The sequence below is a fragment of the Podarcis cretensis genome, assembly GCF_951804945.1.
Source record: "Podarcis cretensis genome assembly, chromosome: 3".
In the NCBI taxonomy this organism is placed as follows: domain Eukaryota; kingdom Metazoa; phylum Chordata; class Lepidosauria; order Squamata; family Lacertidae; genus Podarcis; species Podarcis cretensis.
Window position 1 is genome coordinate 85049872 of NC_137172.1, and position 25222 is coordinate 85075093.

Consider the following 25222-nt stretch of genomic DNA (forward strand, 5'->3'; position numbering starts at 1 on the left):
GGGAGCTCAAGAAGTATTCACTGCAGTAGCGTTATACAATTTGCCAAGGAAATGCAACCTGCACACATAATGACCCAACAGCTGTGCCACTTTACTTGCAAGACGCAGCATATGAACAGGGGGGTATATGATGGGAAACTCTGGCTAAGTTTGATGAGCTTTGGCTCAGGCTGGCATCTGAATTCCAAAAGGCAACAGAGGCAAAATTCACTGGAGTCCAGCCAACAAGAAGCAATTTGTGTTCCACACATCTAAAAGGAAAGCAAGATATTCTGCTGTAAACTGCCCTGAAGAAAAAGACCTCACATGGTTAAATACTATACAGTGGTACCTTGGGTTACATACACTTCAGGTTACATACGCTTCAGGTTACAGACTCCACTAACCCAGAAATAGTACCTTGGGTTAAGAACTTTGCTTCAGGATGAGAATAGAAATTGTGCGGCAGCAGCACGGCAGCAGCAGGAGGCTCCATTAGCTAAAGTGGTGCTTCAGGTTAAGAACAGTTTCAGGTTAAGAACAGACCTCCGGAACAAATTAAGTATGTAACCAGAGGTACCACTGTATTCATATTCTTTGGTGATTGTACTGTCAATTTATAGGATCTACAGTAATCAAGCGCATTCACTTAACTGTTGAAAATCTTCTTCACGCAAGTGACTAGTTAACAGGATCAACAACAGAACGCTGCAGTCGAACCTCAGAACTCTTGGTAGGTCAACCCCCTCAATGAACTTGCTCCAGGACCTCCCTGCAAGTGTTTCTTGCTTGGCTGGAATGTGTCCTTCAACTGTGATAATTTACCTCACTTATTTGGCTGGAGGATGGAGATATGCATGTTTGTGTAGAAACCTCTGGCTTGTTCATGGCATTGCCACGTCCACCCTCTACCCACCACTAGCATGCTCCTGGAAGGTGACCCATGAAGGCATATGGCTCATGGACTGAAAAATATTTCCGATGCTGCTGTTGGAAGATTCCAACCACTTCATTCCATCAGCATTGTTGCCGGGGGTAACATATCCTCAACCAGGCCCCTCCTTCAAGTGAATGTTAAGTGAACTTCTAATACATCCAAATAAGATATTCCTACAAAAAAGCAGGTCTTAAGTATCCAACATGCACACTCCACCACTATCTCTTACATGAAAGGAAACCATTTTGTAAGGAAGGTTGTGCTGCACCCAGACGCCTTGATTTCTCTTTATTCTATCCAAGCAAGCATCACACAAAATAATGTGATGAAGGGATCCTCAACAGGCAAGGGTGCTTGTTTGCTTTTTAATTAATGATGCCCCAATGGTTTTGATTCTAAAAACTGGCACCAACGGCCTTGGAAGGAAAGTCAAGTATTTTGCAAGCATTTTTTGAGTATTCACAAAAACTCTGAAATGTTTTTGTAAGTATTTGCTGGGAATACGCAAAATCCTGATTTGTTTTTTATGTAAATGGGGGGGATGAGAGTGAAACTATTCCAGTGTCAAGGGTTTGCCCCATGTTGGGCAAAATATTCCTGCATTGCAGGGGGTGGTTCTTTCCGATTCTATGATTCTATGAAGAGATTCATGTCCTAAGAACTGTCCTCATTCTGTTCTCAACCCTACCTGCCTACAACTCCAATAAGTAGGATGGTGGGGTTTGGCAAGTAAGACAACTGTCTTTGATGTGAAATCTGCAGAAGGACCCAAATTCTACAAGCCCCAGCACACAGAGATCCCACCCCCGCATAACGAATGGGCCAAACACCTTTAGGCAGAACCATGCTGGCGTTGTCCAGGTTCGTTTTGAGCTATACACAAAGTTTGTCTGAAATTAATATGTGGAAGCCAAGATCCCAAAATATCAGGATGGAAAAGTTGTACTTAGATCCTGTTATCACTGCACAGCATCAAAACAAGAAGGCTTCCTTTTAATTAAAATGATTGCACAAAGGGGAGATTCCATCAAATCCCAGGATTTAGCTGAGGAAGCATTTAGCTGTGCTGATATGGCAAAGTGGATGAGAGACTGAGCTACAAAAATCAGAAACTCTCTGGCTTTCAATCTTACTTCTGCCATGAACTCACTGGTTTGCCTTAGGCAAACTGCTTTCAGCCTCAGTTCCCTTGTCCATTTTCTCTGTCCCCCCTTTTCAATTTGAGAGTTGGACCTACTGACTTACCTAACGTAAGTGGTGGGGGAACCTGTGGTCCTCCAGGTGTTACTGGACTCCAGCTCCCATCAGCTGCACCCAGCATGGCCAAGGATGATGGGAGTTGTATTGCAGCCCAGCAGGCCACTTGTCCATATGCAAGAACTACCACAGGAACATCCATGAATGAGCATTCAGGTATAACAGCATCCCTACTGAAGCAACAGTTCCTTCCTTGGCAGTTTAAAGAGCAGAATTCTGGTCCTCACCTAATAGAGAAACCCAGCTTATTGTGCTGAGTGTTTTCATTTTCACATCACATTTTCACACATTTGCAGGTGACTTGAGAGTACACCTGCTGTCTTTAAAATGTCACTCAGGAAGCATCCCTGATAAATGAAGTATAGTTTTGCATCTCCTTGCATGAACTAAATTACCATGGCTGTCTGCCAGAAGAGACAGATCATTAAGCCACTTTGAAAGGATTTATCAATCATGCCTTGCAGATTTTATGTGTGTGTGGAGGAACTGCATAAATACATAGAACAGTGACAAGCTTTAAAAGGTAAAACTATCACCTTTGAGCTCAGTGTTCAAAGCATGCATCAAAGCATGATTTTATGTCTCTCTCTTTTAATCCTGCGCACGCACACACTGTAATTATATAATTTGTTTTTAATGTTGTATTTTAAATTGTTGTGACCCTCCCTGGCACCCTAGGGTGAAAAGCAGGTGATAAATCAAAACTGATACTGCTGATGATGCACAGGGAGAAATGAATAGGCAAAATGATGAACACAGGGGAGGGGATGTTCCTTTTTACTCCTATATCTGCAGAAAAATCTTCAGCAAAAACCCATCTTCAGGGTCCTTGCTCAACAATTGAGAAAATATGCAAAGAGGTTTGTTTCACCCTTCTCCACAACATCTGAAAACATACAGAAAGGCAAAGAAAGCTCCCATAATTGCAGAAATAGTTAACAGGTTGTTAAGCACAGACTGCACTGAATATAAAACAAGAAAGGGTAGTGCTTGGCTGCTTTCCAAGGACAGTCAGAACCACCAATAATACTTTGTAAATCAGATTTAGATCACTCATGACCCCACCATCACAAGACTGAGGCTCCCGTTTTCAATTATCAATTTTCAAAGCTCAGGTGCTCATTACACTTAATTGCAAAGACAGCACAATCAAGCAACTAGAAAGAGATTAAAGCAGATGCTGGGAACTCAGATATATTAACAGAATCGTCCCATTATGTTGGCATTAAATAATAGTGCAAGGGTATTTCCAGATGTTGGCTCAGTCCAAGGATTGTGGGAGTTTAGGCACGCCCCACAAGCCTGGGGTCAACTCTGCTGATCAATCATAATCCAATGGGGACACAGCAACTACTGCACAAACACTAGTAAGATTAGCTCCAACCCCCAACAACAAAGAACTCAGCTAACACACACACACACACACACACACACACACACACACACGGATGGTTTTGGTCGTGCTTTGAAGATTAGGCCTTAAGATCTTTTCAACAATCCTGTCCTTCCCCAACCGCACCCCAAAACACACACACACACACACACACAGAGTCATAATGAGTGATTTGTGCACTTTTCTGCATTTATTTAAGTGCTGGATCTCCTTGAGTCCACAATCCTTTCATCTAAGGATGAACTGCAGGGTCAGATGAGTCTTCTGTTCAAATACACATCCCATAGCCCAGTTACTGCCGAGTCCTTGTGAGCGGGATAATGAAGTCATTATCAGCAAAGAGGTTGCATGTGTGCAATCATACAAGGTAAGTGTTAAGACATTTGCAGAACGAAACCACTTCAGGACCACAGTTTTGTCAGTTGGCATTTCTTAGTGCAGAAAGTACTGATCTGATGTGTAGAGATCTTTCCTATTCTATTGTATTCAGGAGGGTTCTGGAAGCTTCTCTGTATGAAAGAAACAAGCAGAAGGTTCGTGATGTTTGGATTATTTCTTCAGAGAAGCTGAATACAGCTGGCTTAAACTGGTTCTCTTATCTTTTTCTGTCAAGGTCATGCTGACTATCCAAGTCATACCTTGGATCCTGAACGCCTTGCAAGTAAAACATTTTGGCTCCCGAACGCCGCAAACCCGGAAGTGACTGTTCTGGTTTGTGAACGTTCTTTGGAACCCGAATGTCCAACACAGCTTCCAATTGGCTGCAGGAGCTTTCTGCAGCCAATCGGATGCCATGCCTTGGTTTCTGAACATTTTGGAAGTCGAACAGACAGATTCCGTTCAATTTCTGAGGTACCACTGTAATAGGCCAGAAGGAGTCTGGGCTTCACTTTCTCTTTCTATCTCTTTTCCTTCTGGTGTGGTGTTCTGTATATAGTGTTAAGGTTTAGACTTATTATAATTTAATGTAAGTTTAAGTTAAATCTGCTGCAACTGGATTTTTTATGGACAGTGCCAATCCTGAATATTGGATTTGTGACCATAATGCTCACTTGACTTCAGTAGCAGTAAAGCTCTGCTGGATGAAATATCAATTGCCTCTGATCTTTTTTTTAGGAATCCTGCAACATGTTTACGTTTTCCCTCTGCTAACTATACACTGGAATCTGCTCTAGATCAATACTGAGTAGAATTTCACTGACAAATTTTGTATGAAAAAGCCTTTTAAAAAAACTTGCTTAGGAATTAAAACTAACATGTCACCAATAAGCCAGGCATAGGCAAACTCGGCCCTCCAGATGTTTTGGGACTACAAATCCCCTCATCCCTGACCACTGGTCCTACTAGCTAGGGATCATGGGAGTTGTAGTCCCAAAACATCTGGAGGGCCGAGTTTGCCTCTGCCTGCAATAAGCAATAGGCTAGAAAGTAACCCAAGCCTTTTGGATACAGAAGAAAAACAACTCTGGTACCAGAAATAACAAACAATTTTAATATTCTTTTTAATGACTTTTTAATGATGATACTGAATAATGGAATGAGTCAATAATCTGCCCTAGAAATTTCCCAAGGCAGCATGCACATGGCTCCAAGACAAAGACGAGCAAACATTTAGGATCCAAATACAGAATTGTTAGTGTAGGAAATACCAAAAAACAGATCAAAAGTTGAGCATTAACCCTGACCATTCTGCATAGGGTATTCCTCATTGTCATGCTATCTACCAATGCAAGATGGGAACAACAACAAAGTACCACTATGGTCATTCTCTCGATTTTTGTGTTGTCAGGAAAAACCAGTGGTGCTTATGCAGTTCACAAAGATGAGGATGGCCAAAGCTAACACTGGTGAGAAAGATAGAAGCTTCAGAAGTTACTTACTCCACAGTACTGATCATCATTGAAAATCTGGGGTGGGAGCGGGTTGCCTTGTGCAGGTTGTTTGTCTTGAGGAATGTGTTTATACATCCATCGCCTTTGGTCCTCCGACATGGTGATATCCACCTCTTCAAAGTTGATCTTGTTGGCTTCCAGAAATCGTACAATGTCTTGCTGCCTCTTCTTTATCTGGGATTTGGGTGGGGGGCAGGGGGAACAAAACAAAATCAGGATGCAACTTAATTGTTTGCTAAGACGCTATGCAAACCAAGTTAGTGGGATAAAGTTACTTTGAAGACATGCAGTACAATTGATTTCTAGCAACAGGGCTTTTAAGTGTGATGGATTTCCTGCATTTCCCCCCCAATCACAACCCCATGATGTTAGAACTGGGAGGCAAAAAATGTTCTTGTCGATGCAGGTCTCTTAAGTGCAACTATTGAACCCAAGGATGCAGCTTTTCATTCCTATGGCCAATTTTAAATTCTATTTTCCCCCACAGGTTTTTTATTCTCTGAATCAATGGGCAGGTTTAGATAAAAGCAGAAAAGTCTCCCTGATACATCCAAATTCAAAGGAGCTGACCTAAGCCATGTGACAACAAGGGAAGCACTGAAGGCACTGAACAGGACTAACCCATCAGCCTGGTGCCTTGAAGACACCTTCATCATGCCTTGAAAATACTTTGGACTACAGCGCCCATTAGCGCCAGCCAGTACGGCTTAGCTAACCTACCTGAACAATGAGTAGATCACCATACACTTCCACTTGATGTAGCTAGGGGTGAAGAGAGGCAGACAAGATGGAGCCACACTCAGACTCAAGATATGAACGAATGGTATTTGGGATTTAGTTCAGTATACTGTCAGCACTCGGGACTCTCTGTCCAGCGGCGTAGCGTGGGTTGTCAGCACCCGGGGCAAGGCAAGTAATTTGCGCCCCCTAACCCGGGGCAAGGCAAGTAATTTGCGCCCCTAACCCCTAACCTGCCGCCGCTGCCAGCTTCTTCTTGCTGCTGCCTGGGCTGGTCGGGTGTGGTTCTCTCAGCGCTGCGCTGGGTGGCCGCTGCACTGTCCCTCCCCCAGATAGTCCCTCCCTCGCTCTCTCTCCGCAACGCAATGCACACCTGGCACCCTCCCCCTCCACAGTGGGCGGCGACCCGGCAGCTCGGATCGGATTCGCACAGCCAGCACTGCAGTGAGAGAGAGTGAGTGAGCCAGGTAGGGGCAGAGAGCTGCGAGTGCAAGCACGCCCCCCCCAAATGTTGCGCCCGGTGCGGCTGGCCCCCCCTGCACCCCCCACGCTACGCCACTGTCTCTGTCTGCAACCTCATTACATAAGGCAGGCAGACGTGCTTGATGCAGCCATGGGTGTCTTATTAATTGGCTGTGCCTGCTTTCTAATTTTTTGTTTCTGTTGGTTCCCTCAGGGAATAAATCACTAGAGCATAGTAAGCTGTTCACCTTATCCTGTCTAAATGCCAGATAACGCAACCAGTATCTTGCCTGGGCCTTAATATGCTTTGATAAAAGAGAAGAGTACAGCTTCCGTCACTGCCGAACTGAAGGAAGCAACACAAGGCATCTTTGCTATTTGAATATGGATTCATGATGCGTGATCTTCAGCCTCTGCCTCTCAGTTTGGCCTTCCTTGCAGGGTTGTGATGAGGAGAAAGACAGAAATCCCCAAGCCTGCCACCTCTAAACTGACTTGAGAGGATTACAACTGTTATGATAAAAAAGAGTATCTCCCTGAGAAAAGGCAAAGGGGTAAACACTAAACAAATCCAGAGTTGAATCGCTAAGATGATCGGATGGCACCTTGTACGCCTCCTTCCGGCAACTCCAGCAGCCAAGCTGGTGCCTTCCTTTGGACCACAGCAGAAAGGCTAAGAGTGGGTCTTGTTATCTGGGCGGCCTGGGACCTTGCACCCCATGCAACCTTGCGTGCTGCTAAAGCAGCCATTTGACTTCACCCCCAGATGCACACTCCATTGTCTCTTGAGAGAGATGGATGCCAACAATGTGTTTGATATATAAGAGCTTTTGTAGCACCCTGCTTGTGGTTAACGCTTAGCTGGAATGAAATATTCAACGCAGCAATAGAGAAATTAAAATAGTAATTTATTTGTCAGACAAATAAATATGAGGCACAGTGGTATATGGTTACCAAGCTCTGGCCTGGCCTCTTGCCATTCTGGCCAGCACTTATATTTCCTTAATCCAGCCCCCTTGCTCCTCCTGTGGCTGCCTCTGTCCAATCAGCCTGGTTGAAATTCCTATTGGCTGTTGGCTAGAACCAATCACAAAAGATACACCCATTTCCTTCTTGCCCTTTTATGGAAATCAAAAAGCTATATATTCTTCTATCTATAAATGACAAATAAGTAGTAATATATCTTACATGTGTCTCAACAAGGAATCTTAATTACCAGCTCACCTCTTGCCCTCCTTGCCCTATTGCCTTCCAAAACAGATAATTAATCTTGAATTTTTATCTTATGCATGTCAAGGATTGAGTTCACATCAACATTGAGATCTCCTTCATTTGAAGGTTTCTAAACAAAAGGCTTGACAACCATATTTCAGGAGTGCTCGATGGCGTCTTCTGTCTGACAAGGGGGGTCTGGTGGCTGATGGCCCCTGTGATCTCTTCCAACTATATGAAATAAGAATCTAGCATTTCTTAAATCCTTTGCATAATTATATTTAAGCTAATATATTTAATACATAAATAACCTTTTAAAAGGAAAAGAAATCTTAAAAGGATCTTAGTTTAAGAAAGAAACAGCTTTATGCTCCCTTTCTGCCAGCTCTTCTTCTCTTGTTTCTCAGCCTCAAAAATAGAAAGAAAGAAAACCTATTTTCTCCAGCCAAGTCAGTTGTCTTTTCCACTGCTCTTGACCTTCTTAACCTTAGGAAGAAGATATGGCTCATTTTACTATTTATCCACCCTTAATTTGTAGGGTCAGTGTAACCTTGGCTGTCAGCCTGTAATTCCCTTTTTACGACTTTGAGAATTGTTTTCTGCTATAAATCAGGGGGGCCCCTTGTTTAGGAGTAAAAATATCTTGCCAAGGTTTTTAAGCAACTGGTCTTCTAAGACTGGTCTTTTAAGATACAGGCCCTGATTAAACATATAAGCTTTAATAAAAATGCAGGCTTATGATTAGATGCCTCATTCCCCCCTTTCAAGCTCAAGGACCTTCATCCCAAGTGTCCTTGATAGCTTGACCTTCATCATATTCCTGAGGTAAAGCTCTGTATAGGGCCATGATATGAGGTAGAGTTTCATTTGAAATCATCTTGCTAATTGTACTTCTAAAACATGAAATGATACATGGCACCATACATAAAACCATTATTACTACTGTCAAGAAAAACAAGCAAGACAATAGTATCCCTTTGAGTCCCGCAACATTAGGTAACCAATTGGTGAGCCATCCCATATCCCATCCTTCCCATGTTTGTACTGGGACATGTGCTATATTCTCCATCTTTGTGGCCAACACACGGATTGCCTCACCATTATCAGAAATGTTGAAGCAACAGGCATTCCCTGTCAAGTTCAAGACTCCACATAGGCCTCCCTGCCTGGCAAGTACATAATCCATTCCCATTTTCAGCTGCAAAATGGCGGCTCTACTTTCATCCAACTGTTGTGCAATAAGTCTCAAACTCTGGGCCGTTGCATTGGTTACAAGTTCCACTACTGCTTGCAATCGAATTATTCTGTTTAGATTATAAATAGGATCCCGTGCCCCTTGTATGAGCTCACCAGGATTCCAGGAGGCAGGATCATAATAGGCTATAATGCGCTCTGGTGGCCAATCATCAGTACCGCTCCAACTTTGGGTACTTCCTCCTGCTATATGAGAAATGTCAGCGTTTCTTCGTGTACGCTTGGCCGAACTAGTGGGCATAATCCACATTGGTGGTAATACCCATCCCAAGAAACAAGTCCCACTCCATTTGGAAGGGAGTTTCTTGTATGCCCATTCTCCACATATCCACCACAACCATCGGGTCTGAGGTTTTTGGTACGTGGAGTGCAGAAGGCGAAATATCAAAAGGGGTACAGAATTCACTGTGCAGTATGTTAGATTGCCTTCTTCTGTCACAGTTATGTTCCACACCATTTTCCATGCATGAATAAAAGGAGGTGCACAGGGCAAGGTATTCCGAGTTCGATACGTAGTACCGTTTGCCCAGGTTTGACTATTCTTAATATAATCCCAAGTATAGTGGCAATGGGAAGAGCCTATCATGGTAGGATCAGCTGCATCTGATGATTTATGTACACAGAATTCCCCTTGCACAGGTATAACTCGTATTGGTTTAGTTGAGTTCCATCCGGGGAAATTCTGTACTTCTGTTTGGTGTGGCATTTCGCTTACCATACCAATGGCATTTAATGGTATTGGTAATAAGGGCATACCTCCCTCTGAATCATCTGGCCCAAGAGAGCAAACAAGGCAATTAGTCCTATTTGCAACATTGGCTACCATCTCAGCTAAGCCTACCCACATATTGTGGTCATGGCGGAATCCATATTTAGCAAATTTGGTCAGATTCAAGGACCCTTCCCCTTCCCAAGGGATCAGGATTAATAATAAAATCATGTTGATGTCTAGCATATGCATTCCTTCCACAAAAAATTACCTTATTGTGATAGCAAATAAATATTAGTCCCAATATAATTCCCCCAGTGACAAAAATGGGGAACCACCAAGACCAAAACATATATCCCGAGGATCCCCAATGAGTAATATCCCTTATAATTGTTCCACAAGGGGGCAGTCAATCAATTGTATAAGAGAATCTTTCCGTTCACAGTCGCTGGTTCAGACGCTCCTCAAGCTTCAGGCGTGCGCAGGTCAGCCAGCTTCCAGGTTGTGGCTGCAGCAGGCCGGTCGTCTAATGTTGCCCGTGACCTAGCCCGTTACCGGTAGGGCTAGATACAGGGGTTTTTGGAGAGAGTCAGTTTTAAAGGATTAGAGGGGTCACCTTTGCACGTCCAACTGCCTTCAGACTTCTTCAAACGAGAGTGATGAATCCAGGGGGTCACCTCAGCTACCTTCACCGCTGTTGGAGTAGAGAGCAAGACGGTGTAAGGTCCACGCCACTTAGGTGCAAGTGGATCGCGTTTCCACTCTTTCACCCATACGCTATCGCCAGCCTGGAACTGATGAATCGGCTTGGCAATGCTGCATGGCATGTGCTTGAGGGCCCACCTGTTAAGAGAAACAAAAACACGGGAGAGAGATTGCACTTGTTCCTGTGTCACATGGTCTCCTATTTGTTTAAGGTCAGCTGGAATATCCTGAACAAAGGAGGGTGGCCTCCCATACAGGAGCTCAAAAGGTGACAACTTAAGTCTTTTTGTGGGTGCACACCGAACACAAAACAGTGTTATGGGTAACACATCTGCCCTTCTGAGACTTTAGACATATTAGTGGGCTTCTGGCATGCCCTGCGGATACCTTGCACAAGTGTCTGGCGGTAGGTGGTAAGTCTGGCCAGGTGAATTGCATTGTTTGGATCCCAATTAGGATCTTTCAAGGGAAAGTTGTCCTGAAGATGACGATCAATATTAAAAATATTTCCCACTCTGGCCTGCTCACGCAAATATATCTGTGCTTTTTCAATTATGTCTCTCCTTTCCTCAGTGGTGAAAAGAGTATTTAGGAGCTGGCGACAATCTGTCCAAGTAGGACTATGAGTATTTACTATTGAAGTCACCAAGTCCATCATAGCCTGAGGTTTTTCTGCGAAAGATGGGGTGTGTGTTTTCCAATTCATCAGATCCGTAGTCGTGAATGGAATATATTGCAGGGTCGAAGTTCGAGGTGGCCGTGGTCCGGGTTGCCCGTTAACCAGCACAGGCTCCTCAAGTGCATCAAATACTCTTCTAAGAGGGGCTACTACGTGACCTTTTTCTTCACTTTGCTCTAGGGGCCTCAAATCATAGGGGATAGTATTTGTCCCAAGGCGTTCTTTTAGCAGCTTTATACGCCTGGCTGTATTGCTTGCTGACCGATCAAGGTCTCCCTGTAACTTCTGTAATATTTCTCTAGGACTTGGATGTACAGGGGTTTGGGGTAGGCAATCAGTTGTTCCACTAAAGGAGACTGTAGATGGAGGTCTATTAGGAGTCACAGGTGGAATAACCGCTTCTGCTTGGGCTTTATTATAGGACTCCAATGCCTCCTGAAGATATTTATCATAATCTATCAAGGAATCAAGCTCTGTGACTCCACCCCCATTATTCATTCCAGTTTCTTGCCTTGGGGTTACAACTGGTGGAGTGTTTGGATTAGGCTCCCTTCGATGTGGAGCATAGGGTGGAGGTGGAAGCACCTCTTCCTCTGGTCCCTCAAAAATGGGTTTGAGTTTATTTGGCAAGATTCCTTTCCTAGCTTCGGCTTTTACAGCCAATAATTTGCATCGTTTGACTTTGCATTCCCTTATCCATGGAGGATTTTTATTTAATGTGCTCAGCCAAGAATCTATATATGAAAATTGTTCTGGGCACCCTCCAGTTTCTTTGGTGATATCAGACCAAAGTTTGCTTACTAAATTTATATCAAAGGTTCCCTGAGATGGCCATCCAGTATTGTTTTTTTGGCCATTCTAATTCACATAACGTTCTCAAGCGTTCTGGCGTCATTTTGACTCCATATGCCCCTGAGAAGGCTTTCTTAAAATTATTTAACATACATTCAAGAGGTGTATTTCCCCCCTTTGAACCCCCAACTCCCATTGTATGGCCCTGTGAAGTATCCACTCAGTCACACATACACACGCTTTGTGAGATTCCTTGCCCAGATGGAGTCGCCTCACTGGGAACCGAAGTACTACTCACTCCACACTCAGGTCAGCTACAAATTGCTCTGTACTTTCTCACACATAAAATGCGCTGGATACTTCACCACACTCTACCTCCCAACCTTTCCCTACACCAGATCACCATCTGATGTACCCAGCCACCTAGCGTACTCAGTTCCCCCTTACTGAGACGCAGAAGTTTGATCAAGACTTCTCTTCCTCCCAATTAATTGGAGGGCCAAAACCCCTTTGTGCACTTACCCTTGGCTGGTTCCCCCCGGTCCGCCGCCGCCAGTGAGCAGGGTATCAGACAGACGAGACTTCTGCGTTCCCCTGGAAAAATTTTCCAGTGCGCGCTGGGTAAGCAGTTTAGAGGTCCTCTCTCTTGTACCCTGCCCAGTAGGGCGAAGGGGCTGCGTTCCAGCAGACCACTTATCCGAGTCACAGAGGCACCATAAAATGTAGCACCCTGCTTGTGGTTAACGCTTAGCTGGAATGAAATATTCAACGCAGCAATAGAGAAATTAAAATAGTAATTTATTTGTCAGACAAATAAATATGAGGCACAGTGGTATATGGTTACCAAGCTCTGGCCTGGCCTCTTGCCATTCTGGCCAGCACTTATATTTCCTTAATCCAGCCCCCTTGCTCCTCCTGTGGCTGCCTCTGTCCAATCAGCCTGGTTGAAATTCCTATTGGCTGTTGGCTAGAACCAATCACAAAAGATACACCCATTTCCTTCTTGCCCTTTTATGGAAATCAAAAAGCTATATATTCTTCTATCTATAAATGACAAATAAGTAGTAATATATCTTACATGTGTCTCAACAAGGAATCTTAATTACCAGCTCACCTCTTGCCCTCCTTGCCCTATTGCCTTCCAAAACAGATAATTAATCTTGAATTTTTATCTTATGCATGTCAAGGATTGAGTTCACATCAACATTGAGATCTCCTTCATTTGAAGGTTTCTAAACAAAAGGCTTGACAACCATATTTCAGGAGTGCTCGATGGCGTCTTCTGTCTGACAAGGGGGGTCTGGTGGCTGATGGCCCCTGTGATCTCTTCCAACTATATGAAATAAGAATCTAGCATTTCTTAAATCCTTTGCATAATTATATTTAAGCTAATATATTTAATACATAAATAACCTTTTAAAAGGAAAAGAAATCTTAAAAGGATCTTAGTTTAAGAAAGAAACAGCTTTATGCTCCCTTTCTGCCAGCTCTTCTTCTCTTGTTTCTCAGCCTCAAAAATAGAAAGAAAGAAAACCTATTTTCTCCAGCCAAGTCAGTTGTCTTTTCCACTGCTCTTGACCTTCTTAACCTTAGGAAGAAGATATGGCTCATTTTACTATTTATCCACCCTTAATTTGTAGGGTCAGTGTAACCTTGGCTGTCAGCCTGTAATTCCCTTTTTACGACTTTGAGAATTGTTTTCTGCTATAAATCAGGGGGGCCCCTTGTTTAGGAGTAAAAATATCTTGCCAAGGTTTTTAAGCAACTGGTCTTCTAAGACTGGTCTTTTAAGATACAGGCCCTGATTAAACATATAAGCTTTAATAAAAATGCAGGCTTATGATTAGATGCCTCACTTTCTTCATTGCTAAACTGATTGAAATTAGATTTTATTTTTTTTTGAAGATGTCCAATTTTCATATTTGCGTTGAAGCCCCTCACTGGAAACTGAAGAATGTTTCCAATGGGCTATGCCTGAATATCTTACTATTCTGTGAACCTATAGAATTCCTGGACGCAATAGGTTGCACAAACTTCACTCCAAAGCAATTTTATTCTGGATTACTCTTAAAGCGCAGGGTGGGTTAAGTGGCCTTGTCATCGCTTTCTAGCTTTCTAGGGTTACATGAAGCTACCAATTTGCCTCTGTTGACACCTCAATGGAAAAGGGCAGGTTCTCTTGTTTCCTTACAAATAATTAAACTTGAATTCAAGGGAAAGGGTTGATGTTATGGAGCGAAATTAGGCAACAGTCAATAAAAACCATTTCTCCAGCAGGCCATTGACTCAGCTAAGACATATGCTGGGATCATCTGAGCAATACTCCATTAAGAAGCCCCGCTGGGGGCCTGAGAAAGGCGAAAATCAGTGATTCGGTGGCTATTTGCCATGGCAACCGCATCATTATGTACATCACAGGAGAGCTGCTGGCTTCTTCAGGCAGATGTTCAATTAACTTCTAATGTGCCACACATTTGGGGCGTGGGGAGATGAGAGAATGTTATCATGCAATATGCTCTCCAGTTTTTAAACATAAAAAAAAAAACCCCAGCAGTGGGAGGTTAATTTTTGCAAAGATCGCTGTTTGATGCACTGCCCTCTAATCGAGCTGGCACAATCTGTCTAGTCCTTATAACACGGTGCAATCCTTTTGCCTCTTAAAAAAATATAGCATTGAGGCTCTCTTAATGCCTGTTATGCGCCTTTTACATCTTTCCTTAGACTCTTGGCTGTTGTAAGTGGGAAATGTATTTAGTAATGGCAATTCATGAAGGACATGTCTGTATGCACATACATTGTTAATGACTGTTCAGAAGACAGAAAATGGAGATTTACAGATGGGTTGTTCACAACAAGTAATCCATAGAGCACAATCTGGTGAGTGTTTTTCACTCGTATCTCCAGTCTGAAAAATGGCAAAGATAGAAGCACAATATAGTGCGCTACAATAAATGGCAACATATACCAGTATTTGCTTACTCAGATGTAAATTGCATTTAGTTCCATGAGCATAACAATGCAGCCTAGGAGTTATTGTAATGTTATACATATGCATTATATTGCTCACATCTAGAATCACTGGTATGAGTTTGTGTTTTGCTTGCAAGATAACAGGCGCATCAGTCCTCCTCAAAAATACAGCAGAAGTGTATTTCCTCAATTTCAAAAAATGCAGGTTCACCAGATGACATCCAGAAAGTTGAGTATACTCAACATTAATTCCTTTAACCTAACATTCTGTTTTGTGAAAATTTCTATGCTCAAACATGTAATCTTAGCAAAAAAAAAAAAAAAGGGTCTACAGACCATGGATTTGCTTGACTAGAAGACAACTCTTATTAAATGTAATTGTGTTAACAAGTGGGGGGGGGGGGAAAGATTATATTGTATTACATGTACGCAGTTAATTATATATAATTAAATGCATACACAATAATAATACACATACTCATACAATCCCTTTTTTCACTTGTTAACACAATTATATTTAATAAGTGTTATCCTGTAGTCCAGTATTTCCTAAAATAGTGGGTTACCACACTACTTCATAAAATCATAGAACTGTAGAATTGTGGAGTTATTGAGACAGTGACACATAATAGCCACTTTTAATATCATTTTAACTATCAACTACAATCTTTGTCTGGGTTGTTTGCAAAATGTTCTAATTGCTGGAAGGGGAAAAGTTCATTGACAGACTGTTGTGAAGAAGTACAACTTCTGCGAAGGAAACTTTGGCTAGGAAGCAAAACCTCACAGGAGATACACTATTGCATTTACAACAATGCCATGTGTTTTTCACTGTGCATCGTGTTAACATATTATATACATCTATCTACCAGGAACAGATTGTCAATCTCAGCACCAGGAGGAGAGATGTAGTCAAGAACCAGCAATGCTGACCAAGTAAAAGAGAGGATTAGGATAGGAATGCAAGGGAGTTCAGGGTTGCTTCAAAAACTACAAGCATATGCTGTGTATACATCATCGTATTTTAATAAAGGTGGCTATGCAAGTCTACTCCACTACCTGAAGACACAGGGAAGTGAAAAAAGCTACATTTTCCTCCTAGTGTGGGTAGTGTGTATACACCCCATGAAAGGAGTGCATTTTGTTGTTTCAAATTTGATGGCGTATACTGTACTCTCAATCCAGGATGCATGGAAGACTGAGAGATACCCTAGAGGAAGCGTAGCTGAAATAAAGGGAAGACATAGGCCATGGGGATGAAATATAGAGAACATATAGCAGGGAGAGGAGGAAAATAATCTGCTGTTTATATGCAGTGGCAGGAAAGGGCCTCAGGACAAATGAGTCTTAAGAGACGAGAGAGAAAAAAATATAATAATAATAATAATAATAATAATAATAATAATAATAATTTTATTTATACCCCACCCATCTGGTGGATTAGTGGGAAAGATGGGCTAGGGAAAACTCTTGTGCAGGACTATGTTCTTGGCAGGATGGGAACAGAGAGGCACAACAGCTCTGATGACTGGTCAACTTTGGCAGAAGGTATCAAGGAGGCATGAAAGTCAATGGGACCATGAGACACTAGACTGCATATCCTGTGTCAAACTAGCAAGCCAAATACTTGCAGGTCAGCTGGAAGAAGAAGAAGAAGAAGAAGAAGAAGAAGAAGAAGAAGAAGAGTAGTAGTAGTTTGGATTTGACATCCCACTTTATCACAACCTGAAGGAGTCTCAAAGCGGCTAACATTCTCCTTTTCCTTCCTCCTCCACAACAAACACTCTGTGAGGTGAGTGGGGCTGAGAGACTTCAGAGAAGTGTGACTGGCCCAAGGTCACCCAGCAGCTGCATGTGGAAGAGTGGAGGAGCAGAGACACGAACCCGGTTCACCAGATTACGAGACTACTGCTTTTAACCACTACACCATACTGCTCTTAACCACTACACCACACTGTCTCTCACTGCTCCACACTGGCAAGTGCCTAGTTAATCCACATTAACATTCATATACAAGTAATGAATATACAGAGTGCACTTTTTGTTCCAGTGCCTTTAAAGTGACCAAAAGAATAAAACTGAAGTGCACCATTCCAAACTTCTAATATAGGAAGGGGGGGGGGAGAGAGATTTGCACTTGCTAATTGCTACACACACACACACACACACACACACACACACACTTTGAATGTAAATGGGGAAAGCTCAGCTCGGTGAATGCATTTATGCCAATGGACAAAGCAAAATGCAGTAACCTCTGAAATATGTTATTTGTCAGCTGGTTCACAAGCAGAGCTTACACTCCCCCTTTCAACAAAGACAATTAGCTCATCAACTGGTAGGGAACACAGGACTAGCATTTCTGCACGTCGGAGCAAATTTATTCAGCAGCTTAGCCCGAAAGCAGAATCAGCAGATAGATAATAAGAGTCGGCTAAACAAATGTCAATACTGTATTAAGCAGTTTAGAAGTAGGCACAAAAAATGTGCAGTCGCCAGACAGGTGTCAACAAGTTAAGATGGAAAACTTCCAGCTGTACATTCCCAAGAAGGGTTGCTTTATTTCCTTCACACTTCCAAAGAAGTAATGAGCAAGGACTTATAACTCCAGCAAAACTAATTTTATTCGGTGAAAGAACAGGCACCTACAAATCTAGAATTCAAATGTGTATTCAACTAGCATGGAAATGAAGGGATGCTTTATTTATTTTTATTTCATTTAAGGGCTTGTCCACACTTCTGCTTGTCCTGTGTCTAGAAAGCATGGATCTGAAAGGTTTCCCCCCATAAAATACCTTAAAGCGATTTCATGGGGGCAGGGGACTTTGGCATTTGAAAATGATTCTATATGGGGGGCGGGGGAGAATTGAAATCCAGTACAGCAGATGCAAAGGGGACGCAGGTGGCGCTGTGGGTTAAAGCCTCAGCGCCTAGGACTTGCCGATCGAAAGGTCGGCGGTTCGAATCCCTGCGGCGGGGTGCGCTCCCGCTGCTCGGTCCCAGTGCCTGCCAACCTAGCAGTTCGAAAGCACCTCCGGGTGCAAGTAGATAAATAGGGACCGCTTACCAGCGGGAAGGTAAACGGCGTTTCCGTGTGCGGCTCTGGCTCGCCAGAGCAGCGATGTCACGCTGGCCACGTGACCCGGTAGTGTCTCCGGACAGCGCTGGCCCTTGGCCTCTTAAGTGAGATGGGCGCACAACCCCAGAGTCTGTCAAGACTGGCCCGTACGGGCAGGGGTACCTTTACCTTTACCTTTACAGCAGATGCAAACTAGGATAATGATTTGTATTTAAGAGGCTTGATGGAAAAGGAAGGTCTTCAATAGATGCCAAAAGAGCAGTAGAGATGGGGCCTGTCTGATATATAATAGGAGGAAGTTCCAAAGGGTAGGAGCCACACTTAAGGCCCAATTCCTGTACAGTGCAGAACTGAGATGCTTTCTGTAGGAGACCCTCTTCAACAGAATGCCAAGATCAGTAGAGTACATCAGTATGAGCCCATCTTTTAGGCAGAAGATGCCTTCTCCAACTGCATTCATGTCTCACCATCAGAAGCTAGACAAAGCATTCCAATTGTCTGACATTGCCATTGCACTGAATGTTTTCTTTTTCAAACCCACAGAAAATGATCAAATTCAGATATTGTTTTTCAACAATGAAAGGCAATAACGGGGGGGGGGGGGGGGATACAGAAGCAGCACACTTGATTCCAAAAAGCTTGTGTGGTGAAATGGGTTGTACCTCTCCAAGCCAGATAGATGCTTGGCACTGCAATTTCTGACAGCGCAAATTGCCAAGAAGGAGATTCAGTTACCCTCCTTTCCCTCATCTTCCAAATAAGTGCTGCCAGAAATGAAATCACTCACCACATGATTAGTGAGGCACACTTGGAAATAAGAGAAACCTATTTTCTGTGGTAGCGGGGTAAGGAGAAGAAGTGAAAGAGAGGTTCTCAGAGGGGATGCATTTCATGTGCAGAAACAGCTTTTCATTGTTGCCGGCTTTGAGGAAAGGTCTGCATTTGATGCAATAAAAGATGAACCACTGCTGGACAAAATCAAGTCCAACATTTCATCAGTGTTATCAATGCCCATCCCATCTTAAAAGTTTGTTGCTCCATTGATTTTCTAATACAAAAAGCCACAGAAACAGATTAGCCACAATATATAATAATAATAATAATAATAATAATAATAATAAAAGAAATTTAAGCTGCAATCCTAAACACACACTTATTTGAGAGTGTGAGGCTTGCACTCAGTGAATACAAAATAAGGCTTGAGCCTCAGCAATGACATAGCCAAAGTGACTGGCAAATGGTGACTGTAGGGCATCATGGCAGCTTTCACTTAGGCCTCACCATCCAATCTAGCCACACATGCTCATTCACATTATAATTACTGGTGCCTCTTGGGATCACCTTGCTATGCGCCTAAATCCCTCTGCTTCTCCTGGTCCAACAGCTGGAGATACAACCGTAACAGGAGTAGGTGGAAGGAAGAGGGGAGAGTGCCAGAAGGGCAATGACTTTCTGGGGTTGCTCCCCTCACCATCCTGTACAAGGACCATCAACAAGCACAGGATCTTCAGAAAGCAAGGGAAGAACCCTCTGTCCCTGGATGCTAATACTTGAGGTACATTACAATGGGAAGGGTGGTAGGACCCTATCTGCTGGCCATCACAGGAACAGAGACACAGCTGGAATAGTTACAGCCTTTATTAAACACCATCAGTGGTGGTGAATTGGGCAGCAGTGGCAATGGCTGGAGTGGAAGGCCTGGCCCTTGAGCAAAGCCTTTGAGGAGGAATCAAGTATTTGCATATGGCAAAGGAAGTGGTAGATGGCTGCAGCAGTTATCCACTAAAACAGTGGTTTCCCCTCTTCCCTTGTTTACCCATGTGGGGTACTCTCTCTTGGAAACTCACTTTGTTGGAACAGAGTGGCAGATCCTCTCGTGGCAGAGTACCTATCAGGGTTCTAGTAGGGGAAGCGCTAGCAATGTGCACAGAAAAGCCCCCTTGTTAGGTAATGTGCTCCCTTCTTCATAGTTCCCCTCCCTGAAAACCAGGACATTCCTTTGTGAGCTCTAGGTATGTGTGACTTGGAGCCAGAGATATATGGCCCCGGGATGCACTGCACCTTCTTATCTAATGTGTTATCTCCCTATGCAAGGTTCATATACAATTGGTGGTGTGATGCAACTGGATGTTGAACAACACCTTATCTTTTGCTACGTTGTGCCACTATGGCAAGACTTTGTTTTGTTTCTCCCGCTCCCACTGAAGCCAATGGGAATAAATTCCTGGTGTAAAAAGCTGGCAGGCAATGGGGGTATAGTCGTGATCCTCCCCCATGATTCCACCCTGGTTTTGCCAGCCCTGTCAGCACCTCTTCACCAGCAGAACTGCACTGCAATATATCATGGGAGTTCCACCTGCATATCTCAAGTTCTGCTGGAAAAACAAGGTTAGCACTTCTTGTACTCCAGGGTGCCCTAAGCAACCCATCTCTTACAGTACCCTAGCTTTTACGCCATACGTAACAGGGAGGCCTCCAGTCTGCAGGCCTAAATAGGCCCATGAGGCCAGTTCAGCCAAGCCATGCCTACCTGCCCACACCTGTCTTGTTATGATGCCCGATGTGGGGCAGGTAAGGGCAGGGTTTGGCTGACTGTGTGTTTGTAGGCACCTGTAAAGCCATTTTCTAAGCGCAGAGGGAGAGAGTATTTTGAGGAGTTTTCCTTAAGAGCCCTACAGCAAAAAAAAAAAGGTCACAATTATATCTAATTGTGACATCAAGTGGTTGACAGGTGGGCAGCTCTACCCACCTGTCAAACTTGGCCTGTGGGAAGTAGAGGAGATAACAATCTGGTCCACTGGGCTATAAAAGATTCCCCACCTCTGTCATACACAGAAAGCATCTGCACCCTTTAAAAAAAAAATGTGACAAAACCGAAAGATGTTGGTGTTGCATTACTACAATATAAGCCAGCTGCTAATAACTGACAGTAATAGTAGGAGGAAGGCTTCTATTATGAGTGTTCAATGACTGTACATTGTACAAGTGCCGAAAAGAATCTATGTTTACACAGCAGGCTCCTGACGTGGATAAATAATTGTTATTGGCCATTAGTACTTAGCCACTGAGCACTGCATATGCATCATGCTAAGCTGTATTAGGAGGTTCCACTTTCCTTGTGCCGATGAAATGAACACAGATATTATACAGCTAAAAGTCTTCCAGCAGAAATGCATGGTCTACAGAGAAGCTCTCCAATAAGTCTGCTCAAGAACATATATGGATCAATAATTACAATCAGATTACCTTTTCAGATACCAGAATTAGCAGAATTACAGAAATCTGAATTACCAGTCCTAATAGATAAATGGATTACAAGATGAAATGGATATGCAGTTGTCTCTGGTTATATGAAAAAGCAATTACACCAAGGCAAAGATATAGGGCATTTGAACCACTAACACAAAGCCAGAAGAAATATTGATTTGATTTTAGTACTACTACATGACTGTGACAATTTATTTAATTTTTCAATGTGACATAGTTTGCTTGGCCCTAGGACCTTTAAATTATCAAACTAATACCAAACTGGTGCTGTTGCAAGAATGCAGACTAAGTTATACAAGCTAAGTTTACTTATTTATTAAATTTGTTAGTTGCTTTCTCTTGCTCAGGGCAACCAAAAACAACTTACAAGCAAATAAACAAGCAAACAATAAACTCCACATAGATACATTAAAACTAAAAGGAAAGAGAAACACATTAAAAAATCTTACCCCACCCACTTCTAAAAAGCTACAGGTAGTTAAATACCAAAGGCCAGGCTATGGAGGAAAACTTTTGCCTGGCACCTAAATGAAGGCACCAGACAAACTTCCCTGGGGAGAGCATTCCACAAATGAAGAGCTATTGCAGAAAAGACCCGTTCTCATATTGCCATCCTCTGGACCTTCTGTGAAGAAGGCACATGAAGGAAGGCTTCAGATGATGGTCTCAGGGCCTGGGTCAGTTCATATGGGGAGAGGTGGTCCTTAAGGTATTGCAGTCCAGAGCCTAAGTCCAACAATGAGTCCTGCAGCACCTTAAACACTAAAGCTTCAACCCAAACCTCTTTTGCACTGGGCTGGGGTGCATCACTTGACTGGCATAGATGCACACCAAATGGGCCAGAAAAAATACTGCTGGCAAGATCCTCACTGCAGTCCATGGAAAGCTTCAAAATGGGGCATTTCAGGTAGTAGTTGTACTATCCTGGAATCTGCTGGATCCCTGAAGCCCAACTGCTGTGCCAGCTCCAGGATGGCACAGCCATTTACCTACCCTGCCTTCCACCTCTGCTAGCATGAGTTTGCTTGCAATGTGGATGAAGCATTGGCTCCATCATGCCCTGTGGCTGTCCAGGCAACCAGGGACTGGATTTTCCTGACTGGAGTTAGTATTGCAGCCTTGCATTCTCTTACCTGATGTTAAGTCTCACTGAATTCATTAGGAGTTACTACTAAGTAAACATGGTTAGAATTATACAGTTAGCCTTTAAGGTGCCACAAGACACTTTAAATGTTTTTTGGCGCTAACACAGAAACCTGAAAGCATTTCTTGAGCATTTAGGACTATTTTAAGATGGTGTGCAGAACAGGTTCCCACAGGTCATAGGCTAGGGAACTATGAACGAGGGCTGAAAGCTTGGATCAGTAGTTCATTCAGCTTAAGTAGTTCATAAGCATATTTACTGAGAAAGTCTTAGTGGCAAATGACACTGGAAGAGCATGAGACTCAATCTCATGGGAGCCCCTTGGAGAGCAAAAAATCCCTGTATTTGAGGGTGTTGGACTAGAGGACCCTCGTAGTGCCTTCCAAACTCTACAATTCTATGAAGTACGCATGTATAGGATTTGGGGTGGGGCAATTATGGCAGGGAACAACTTTAAATTTGAGACATCTGTAAGTTACAATTGACACTGTTCTATTATAGGAGGCTGTCTTCGTTCTTGTGTGTTACCATAATATGGATAAGGGGTGGGAATAGTAAACTTGGCCTTTCCTTCCAGCTAAAAGCTGCACCTCTTGCCTATTACACTGCAAGTCATACTACACTTCCTTCAGTATTTCAAACTCAAAAGACACTTCCATTGAAAACAAGCATACCTCAATGTAAACTGATTAACCAGTTAAAAGGCAGGTTTTTAAGTCACCTAAAAATCTTTATATTAATTAAAGCCATCTACTACTGGTTAAGCAGCACATTTGTTCATCATGTGTCAATATTATTAATTAAATCTAACAGCGGGAGATAAGTTGTTAGGATCACAGTGACTCAGACATTAATATTTACCATACGTCTTTGACTTACACTAGTCTATATTTTATGGTACTGGGAAAGAAAACAAGTTTTCATTCAACAGTTCTGCATGTGTCAGTATAAATTATATTTCAGCACACACTTTTTGGTTCAGTTACGTAAATATTTTTGTCTCTTCTGTCTCTTAACGTCTTCTACTACAATGCCTTAATGAAATTTGCCTTACTGCACATGATGATTATATGTTTACCCAGTAGTGCATTGTGGCATCAAGTTTCAATTTACGCCCAAATGCGTGTGAATAGAACCACAGTCTAGATGTGCAGCAATCTGAGCAGATCCAATAGCCCCCCAAGCCATGTGAGCTTATGTGCATCTCCCCTCCCCATTCCAAGTAAGTAGAGCATTCATCATCCCGTGCTGATTTTGAGGCGCTTTAATCCTTTCCCCTTTTTACTTAAAACCAACTGCCTCCCTGACCTTTTCACAAACAGAAGTACAAAATCAGAAACCCAGATCGCCATACTACAACTACTACCACCACATGGGGCCCCTCCAGGGCTGGAGGCCAAAGGGGACAACAACGCTTCAGACCATAGAAGCAAACTCCTAGGGGCTGAGGTCCCTTTGCCAATTCCCCCAAAAATAAAATATCTGAACCCCCCCCCCCCCCGCCACACACACAAGTTGATGGGCATTGCCATTCAAATAATATAGGTGCACGGCGTCATGTGATCGATTACGTGGGACGGGGCTTACTTGCTCTCCCCCCCCCCTCCAATATTTTATTCAAGTTTGCAACCCTGGGGCTGATTTTGAGGTGCTTGATGGGTTGGAAGGAGGAAGGATTCGTCTCCCTGGCCTTATTTTTGTAGGAAGGAAAGAAGCCCCGTTTATCAGAAAATCCAGGCACCACGACAGGAGGTCCTGCAGGGCTGGGTGCCAAAGGGGCCGCTAGAGCTCGGGGTGAGCCCAGCAAGCGCTTTCTTCTCGGCCAGCCAGAGGTGAAAGCAGGGAGAAAGCAGAGAGAGCTGTCCCTCCGCGGGGAGAGACGCAGAAGCGTCCATCGGGCAACCCGAAATGCTCTCCATTCAATGGAACTGCTCCACCTCTGGGGTGACGAGCCGGTTTTCTCGGGGATTCCCCTCCCTCCCTCCCTCCTTCCCTTCACCTGCAGGGCGGCGGTTCTGGTGCGTCTGGTTCGGCGCCGAGGGGACGCAGCGTCCCCCTTGGGACCAGCCGCCAGTCGCCCGCGGGGCTTTCCCCAAGGAAGTCCCCTCAGGAGCGCAGCGCAAGGCGGCTGCCGCCTGCCTTCATTCGCCCTCCCTCCCTCCCTTTCCCCTTCTCCCCCACTCACCGTCACGGAGCCCGAGAGGGAAGCGACGAACACTCGGAGCACCATCTTCTCTCCCTGCCTATATTCGCCTCGCAGCGGCGGCGACGGCGGCTCCTCTTACCCCTGGCAGCGGAACCCTCTCTCTTGCCCCGGCGGCTTAGCGAGGGAAAGGTGAAGCGGGCGCAATTGCCCAGCGCGGGCTTCAGCCGCAGCCGCAGCCGCGCGCGCGCCCACACAGAGCCCTGCTGAAGCGCAGCCCGAGCGCGCCCAGATAAGCAGGTTGTGGCTTCTGCCAGCAGCGGGATTCGGGAGATAAAAGCGAGCGAGCGAGCCAGCGGGCGGCAGGGAGGGAGGGGTTAAGGTGTGCGCGGGGATCTCTGGGAAATGGAGTCCTGTGACTGTCTGGAAACGCCCTTTCCCCACTCCACCCCAGTCGTGAAATGTTATGAGGTAGAGCTGTGTTGAGTCATTGCGTCATGGCTTCATTACTCAAAAGATTAGCAACTGGTAAAACCAAGACAAGCAAAGGTGGGGATTGGAGAGAGGTCTAACCCTACTGCATGTAAGAATCCTCACATTGTTACCTTTT

The 25222-nt window shown here is 43.9% G+C and overlaps 1 protein-coding gene and 1 long non-coding RNA gene across 4 annotated transcripts in view; one reads left to right on the forward strand and one right to left on the reverse strand.

Moving 5' to 3' along the window:
- Window positions 1-24942, reverse strand: part of SH3BGRL2 (SH3 domain binding glutamate rich protein like 2) — a 34333-nt gene extending 9391 nt beyond the window's left edge. For both annotated transcript variants that reach the window (XR_013837260.1, XM_079970603.1), the window contains exons 1-2: window positions 24655-24942; window positions 5447-5632 (exon numbers count right to left, since the gene is read on the reverse strand). Coding sequence is in view for 1 of the 2 variants with exons in the window: in XM_079970603.1 (XP_079826729.1) it covers window positions 5447-5632; window positions 24655-24699 (231 nt within the window). In the remaining variant the exon portion in view is untranslated. The remainder of the gene's footprint in view (window positions 1-5446; window positions 5633-24654) is intronic.
- LOC307212959 lies at window positions 343-6324 on the forward strand. Of its 2 annotated transcripts, XR_013837292.1 has the most exons (4): window positions 343-712; window positions 3766-3937; window positions 5300-5413; window positions 5946-6324. It is a non-coding gene; the product is annotated as an uncharacterized lncRNA (long non-coding RNA). The 2 variants fall into 2 exon arrangements; XR_013837293.1 differs by lacking the exon at window positions 343-712 and having other exon boundaries at window positions 1477-3937.
- Window positions 24943-25222: the final 280 nt, after the last annotated feature.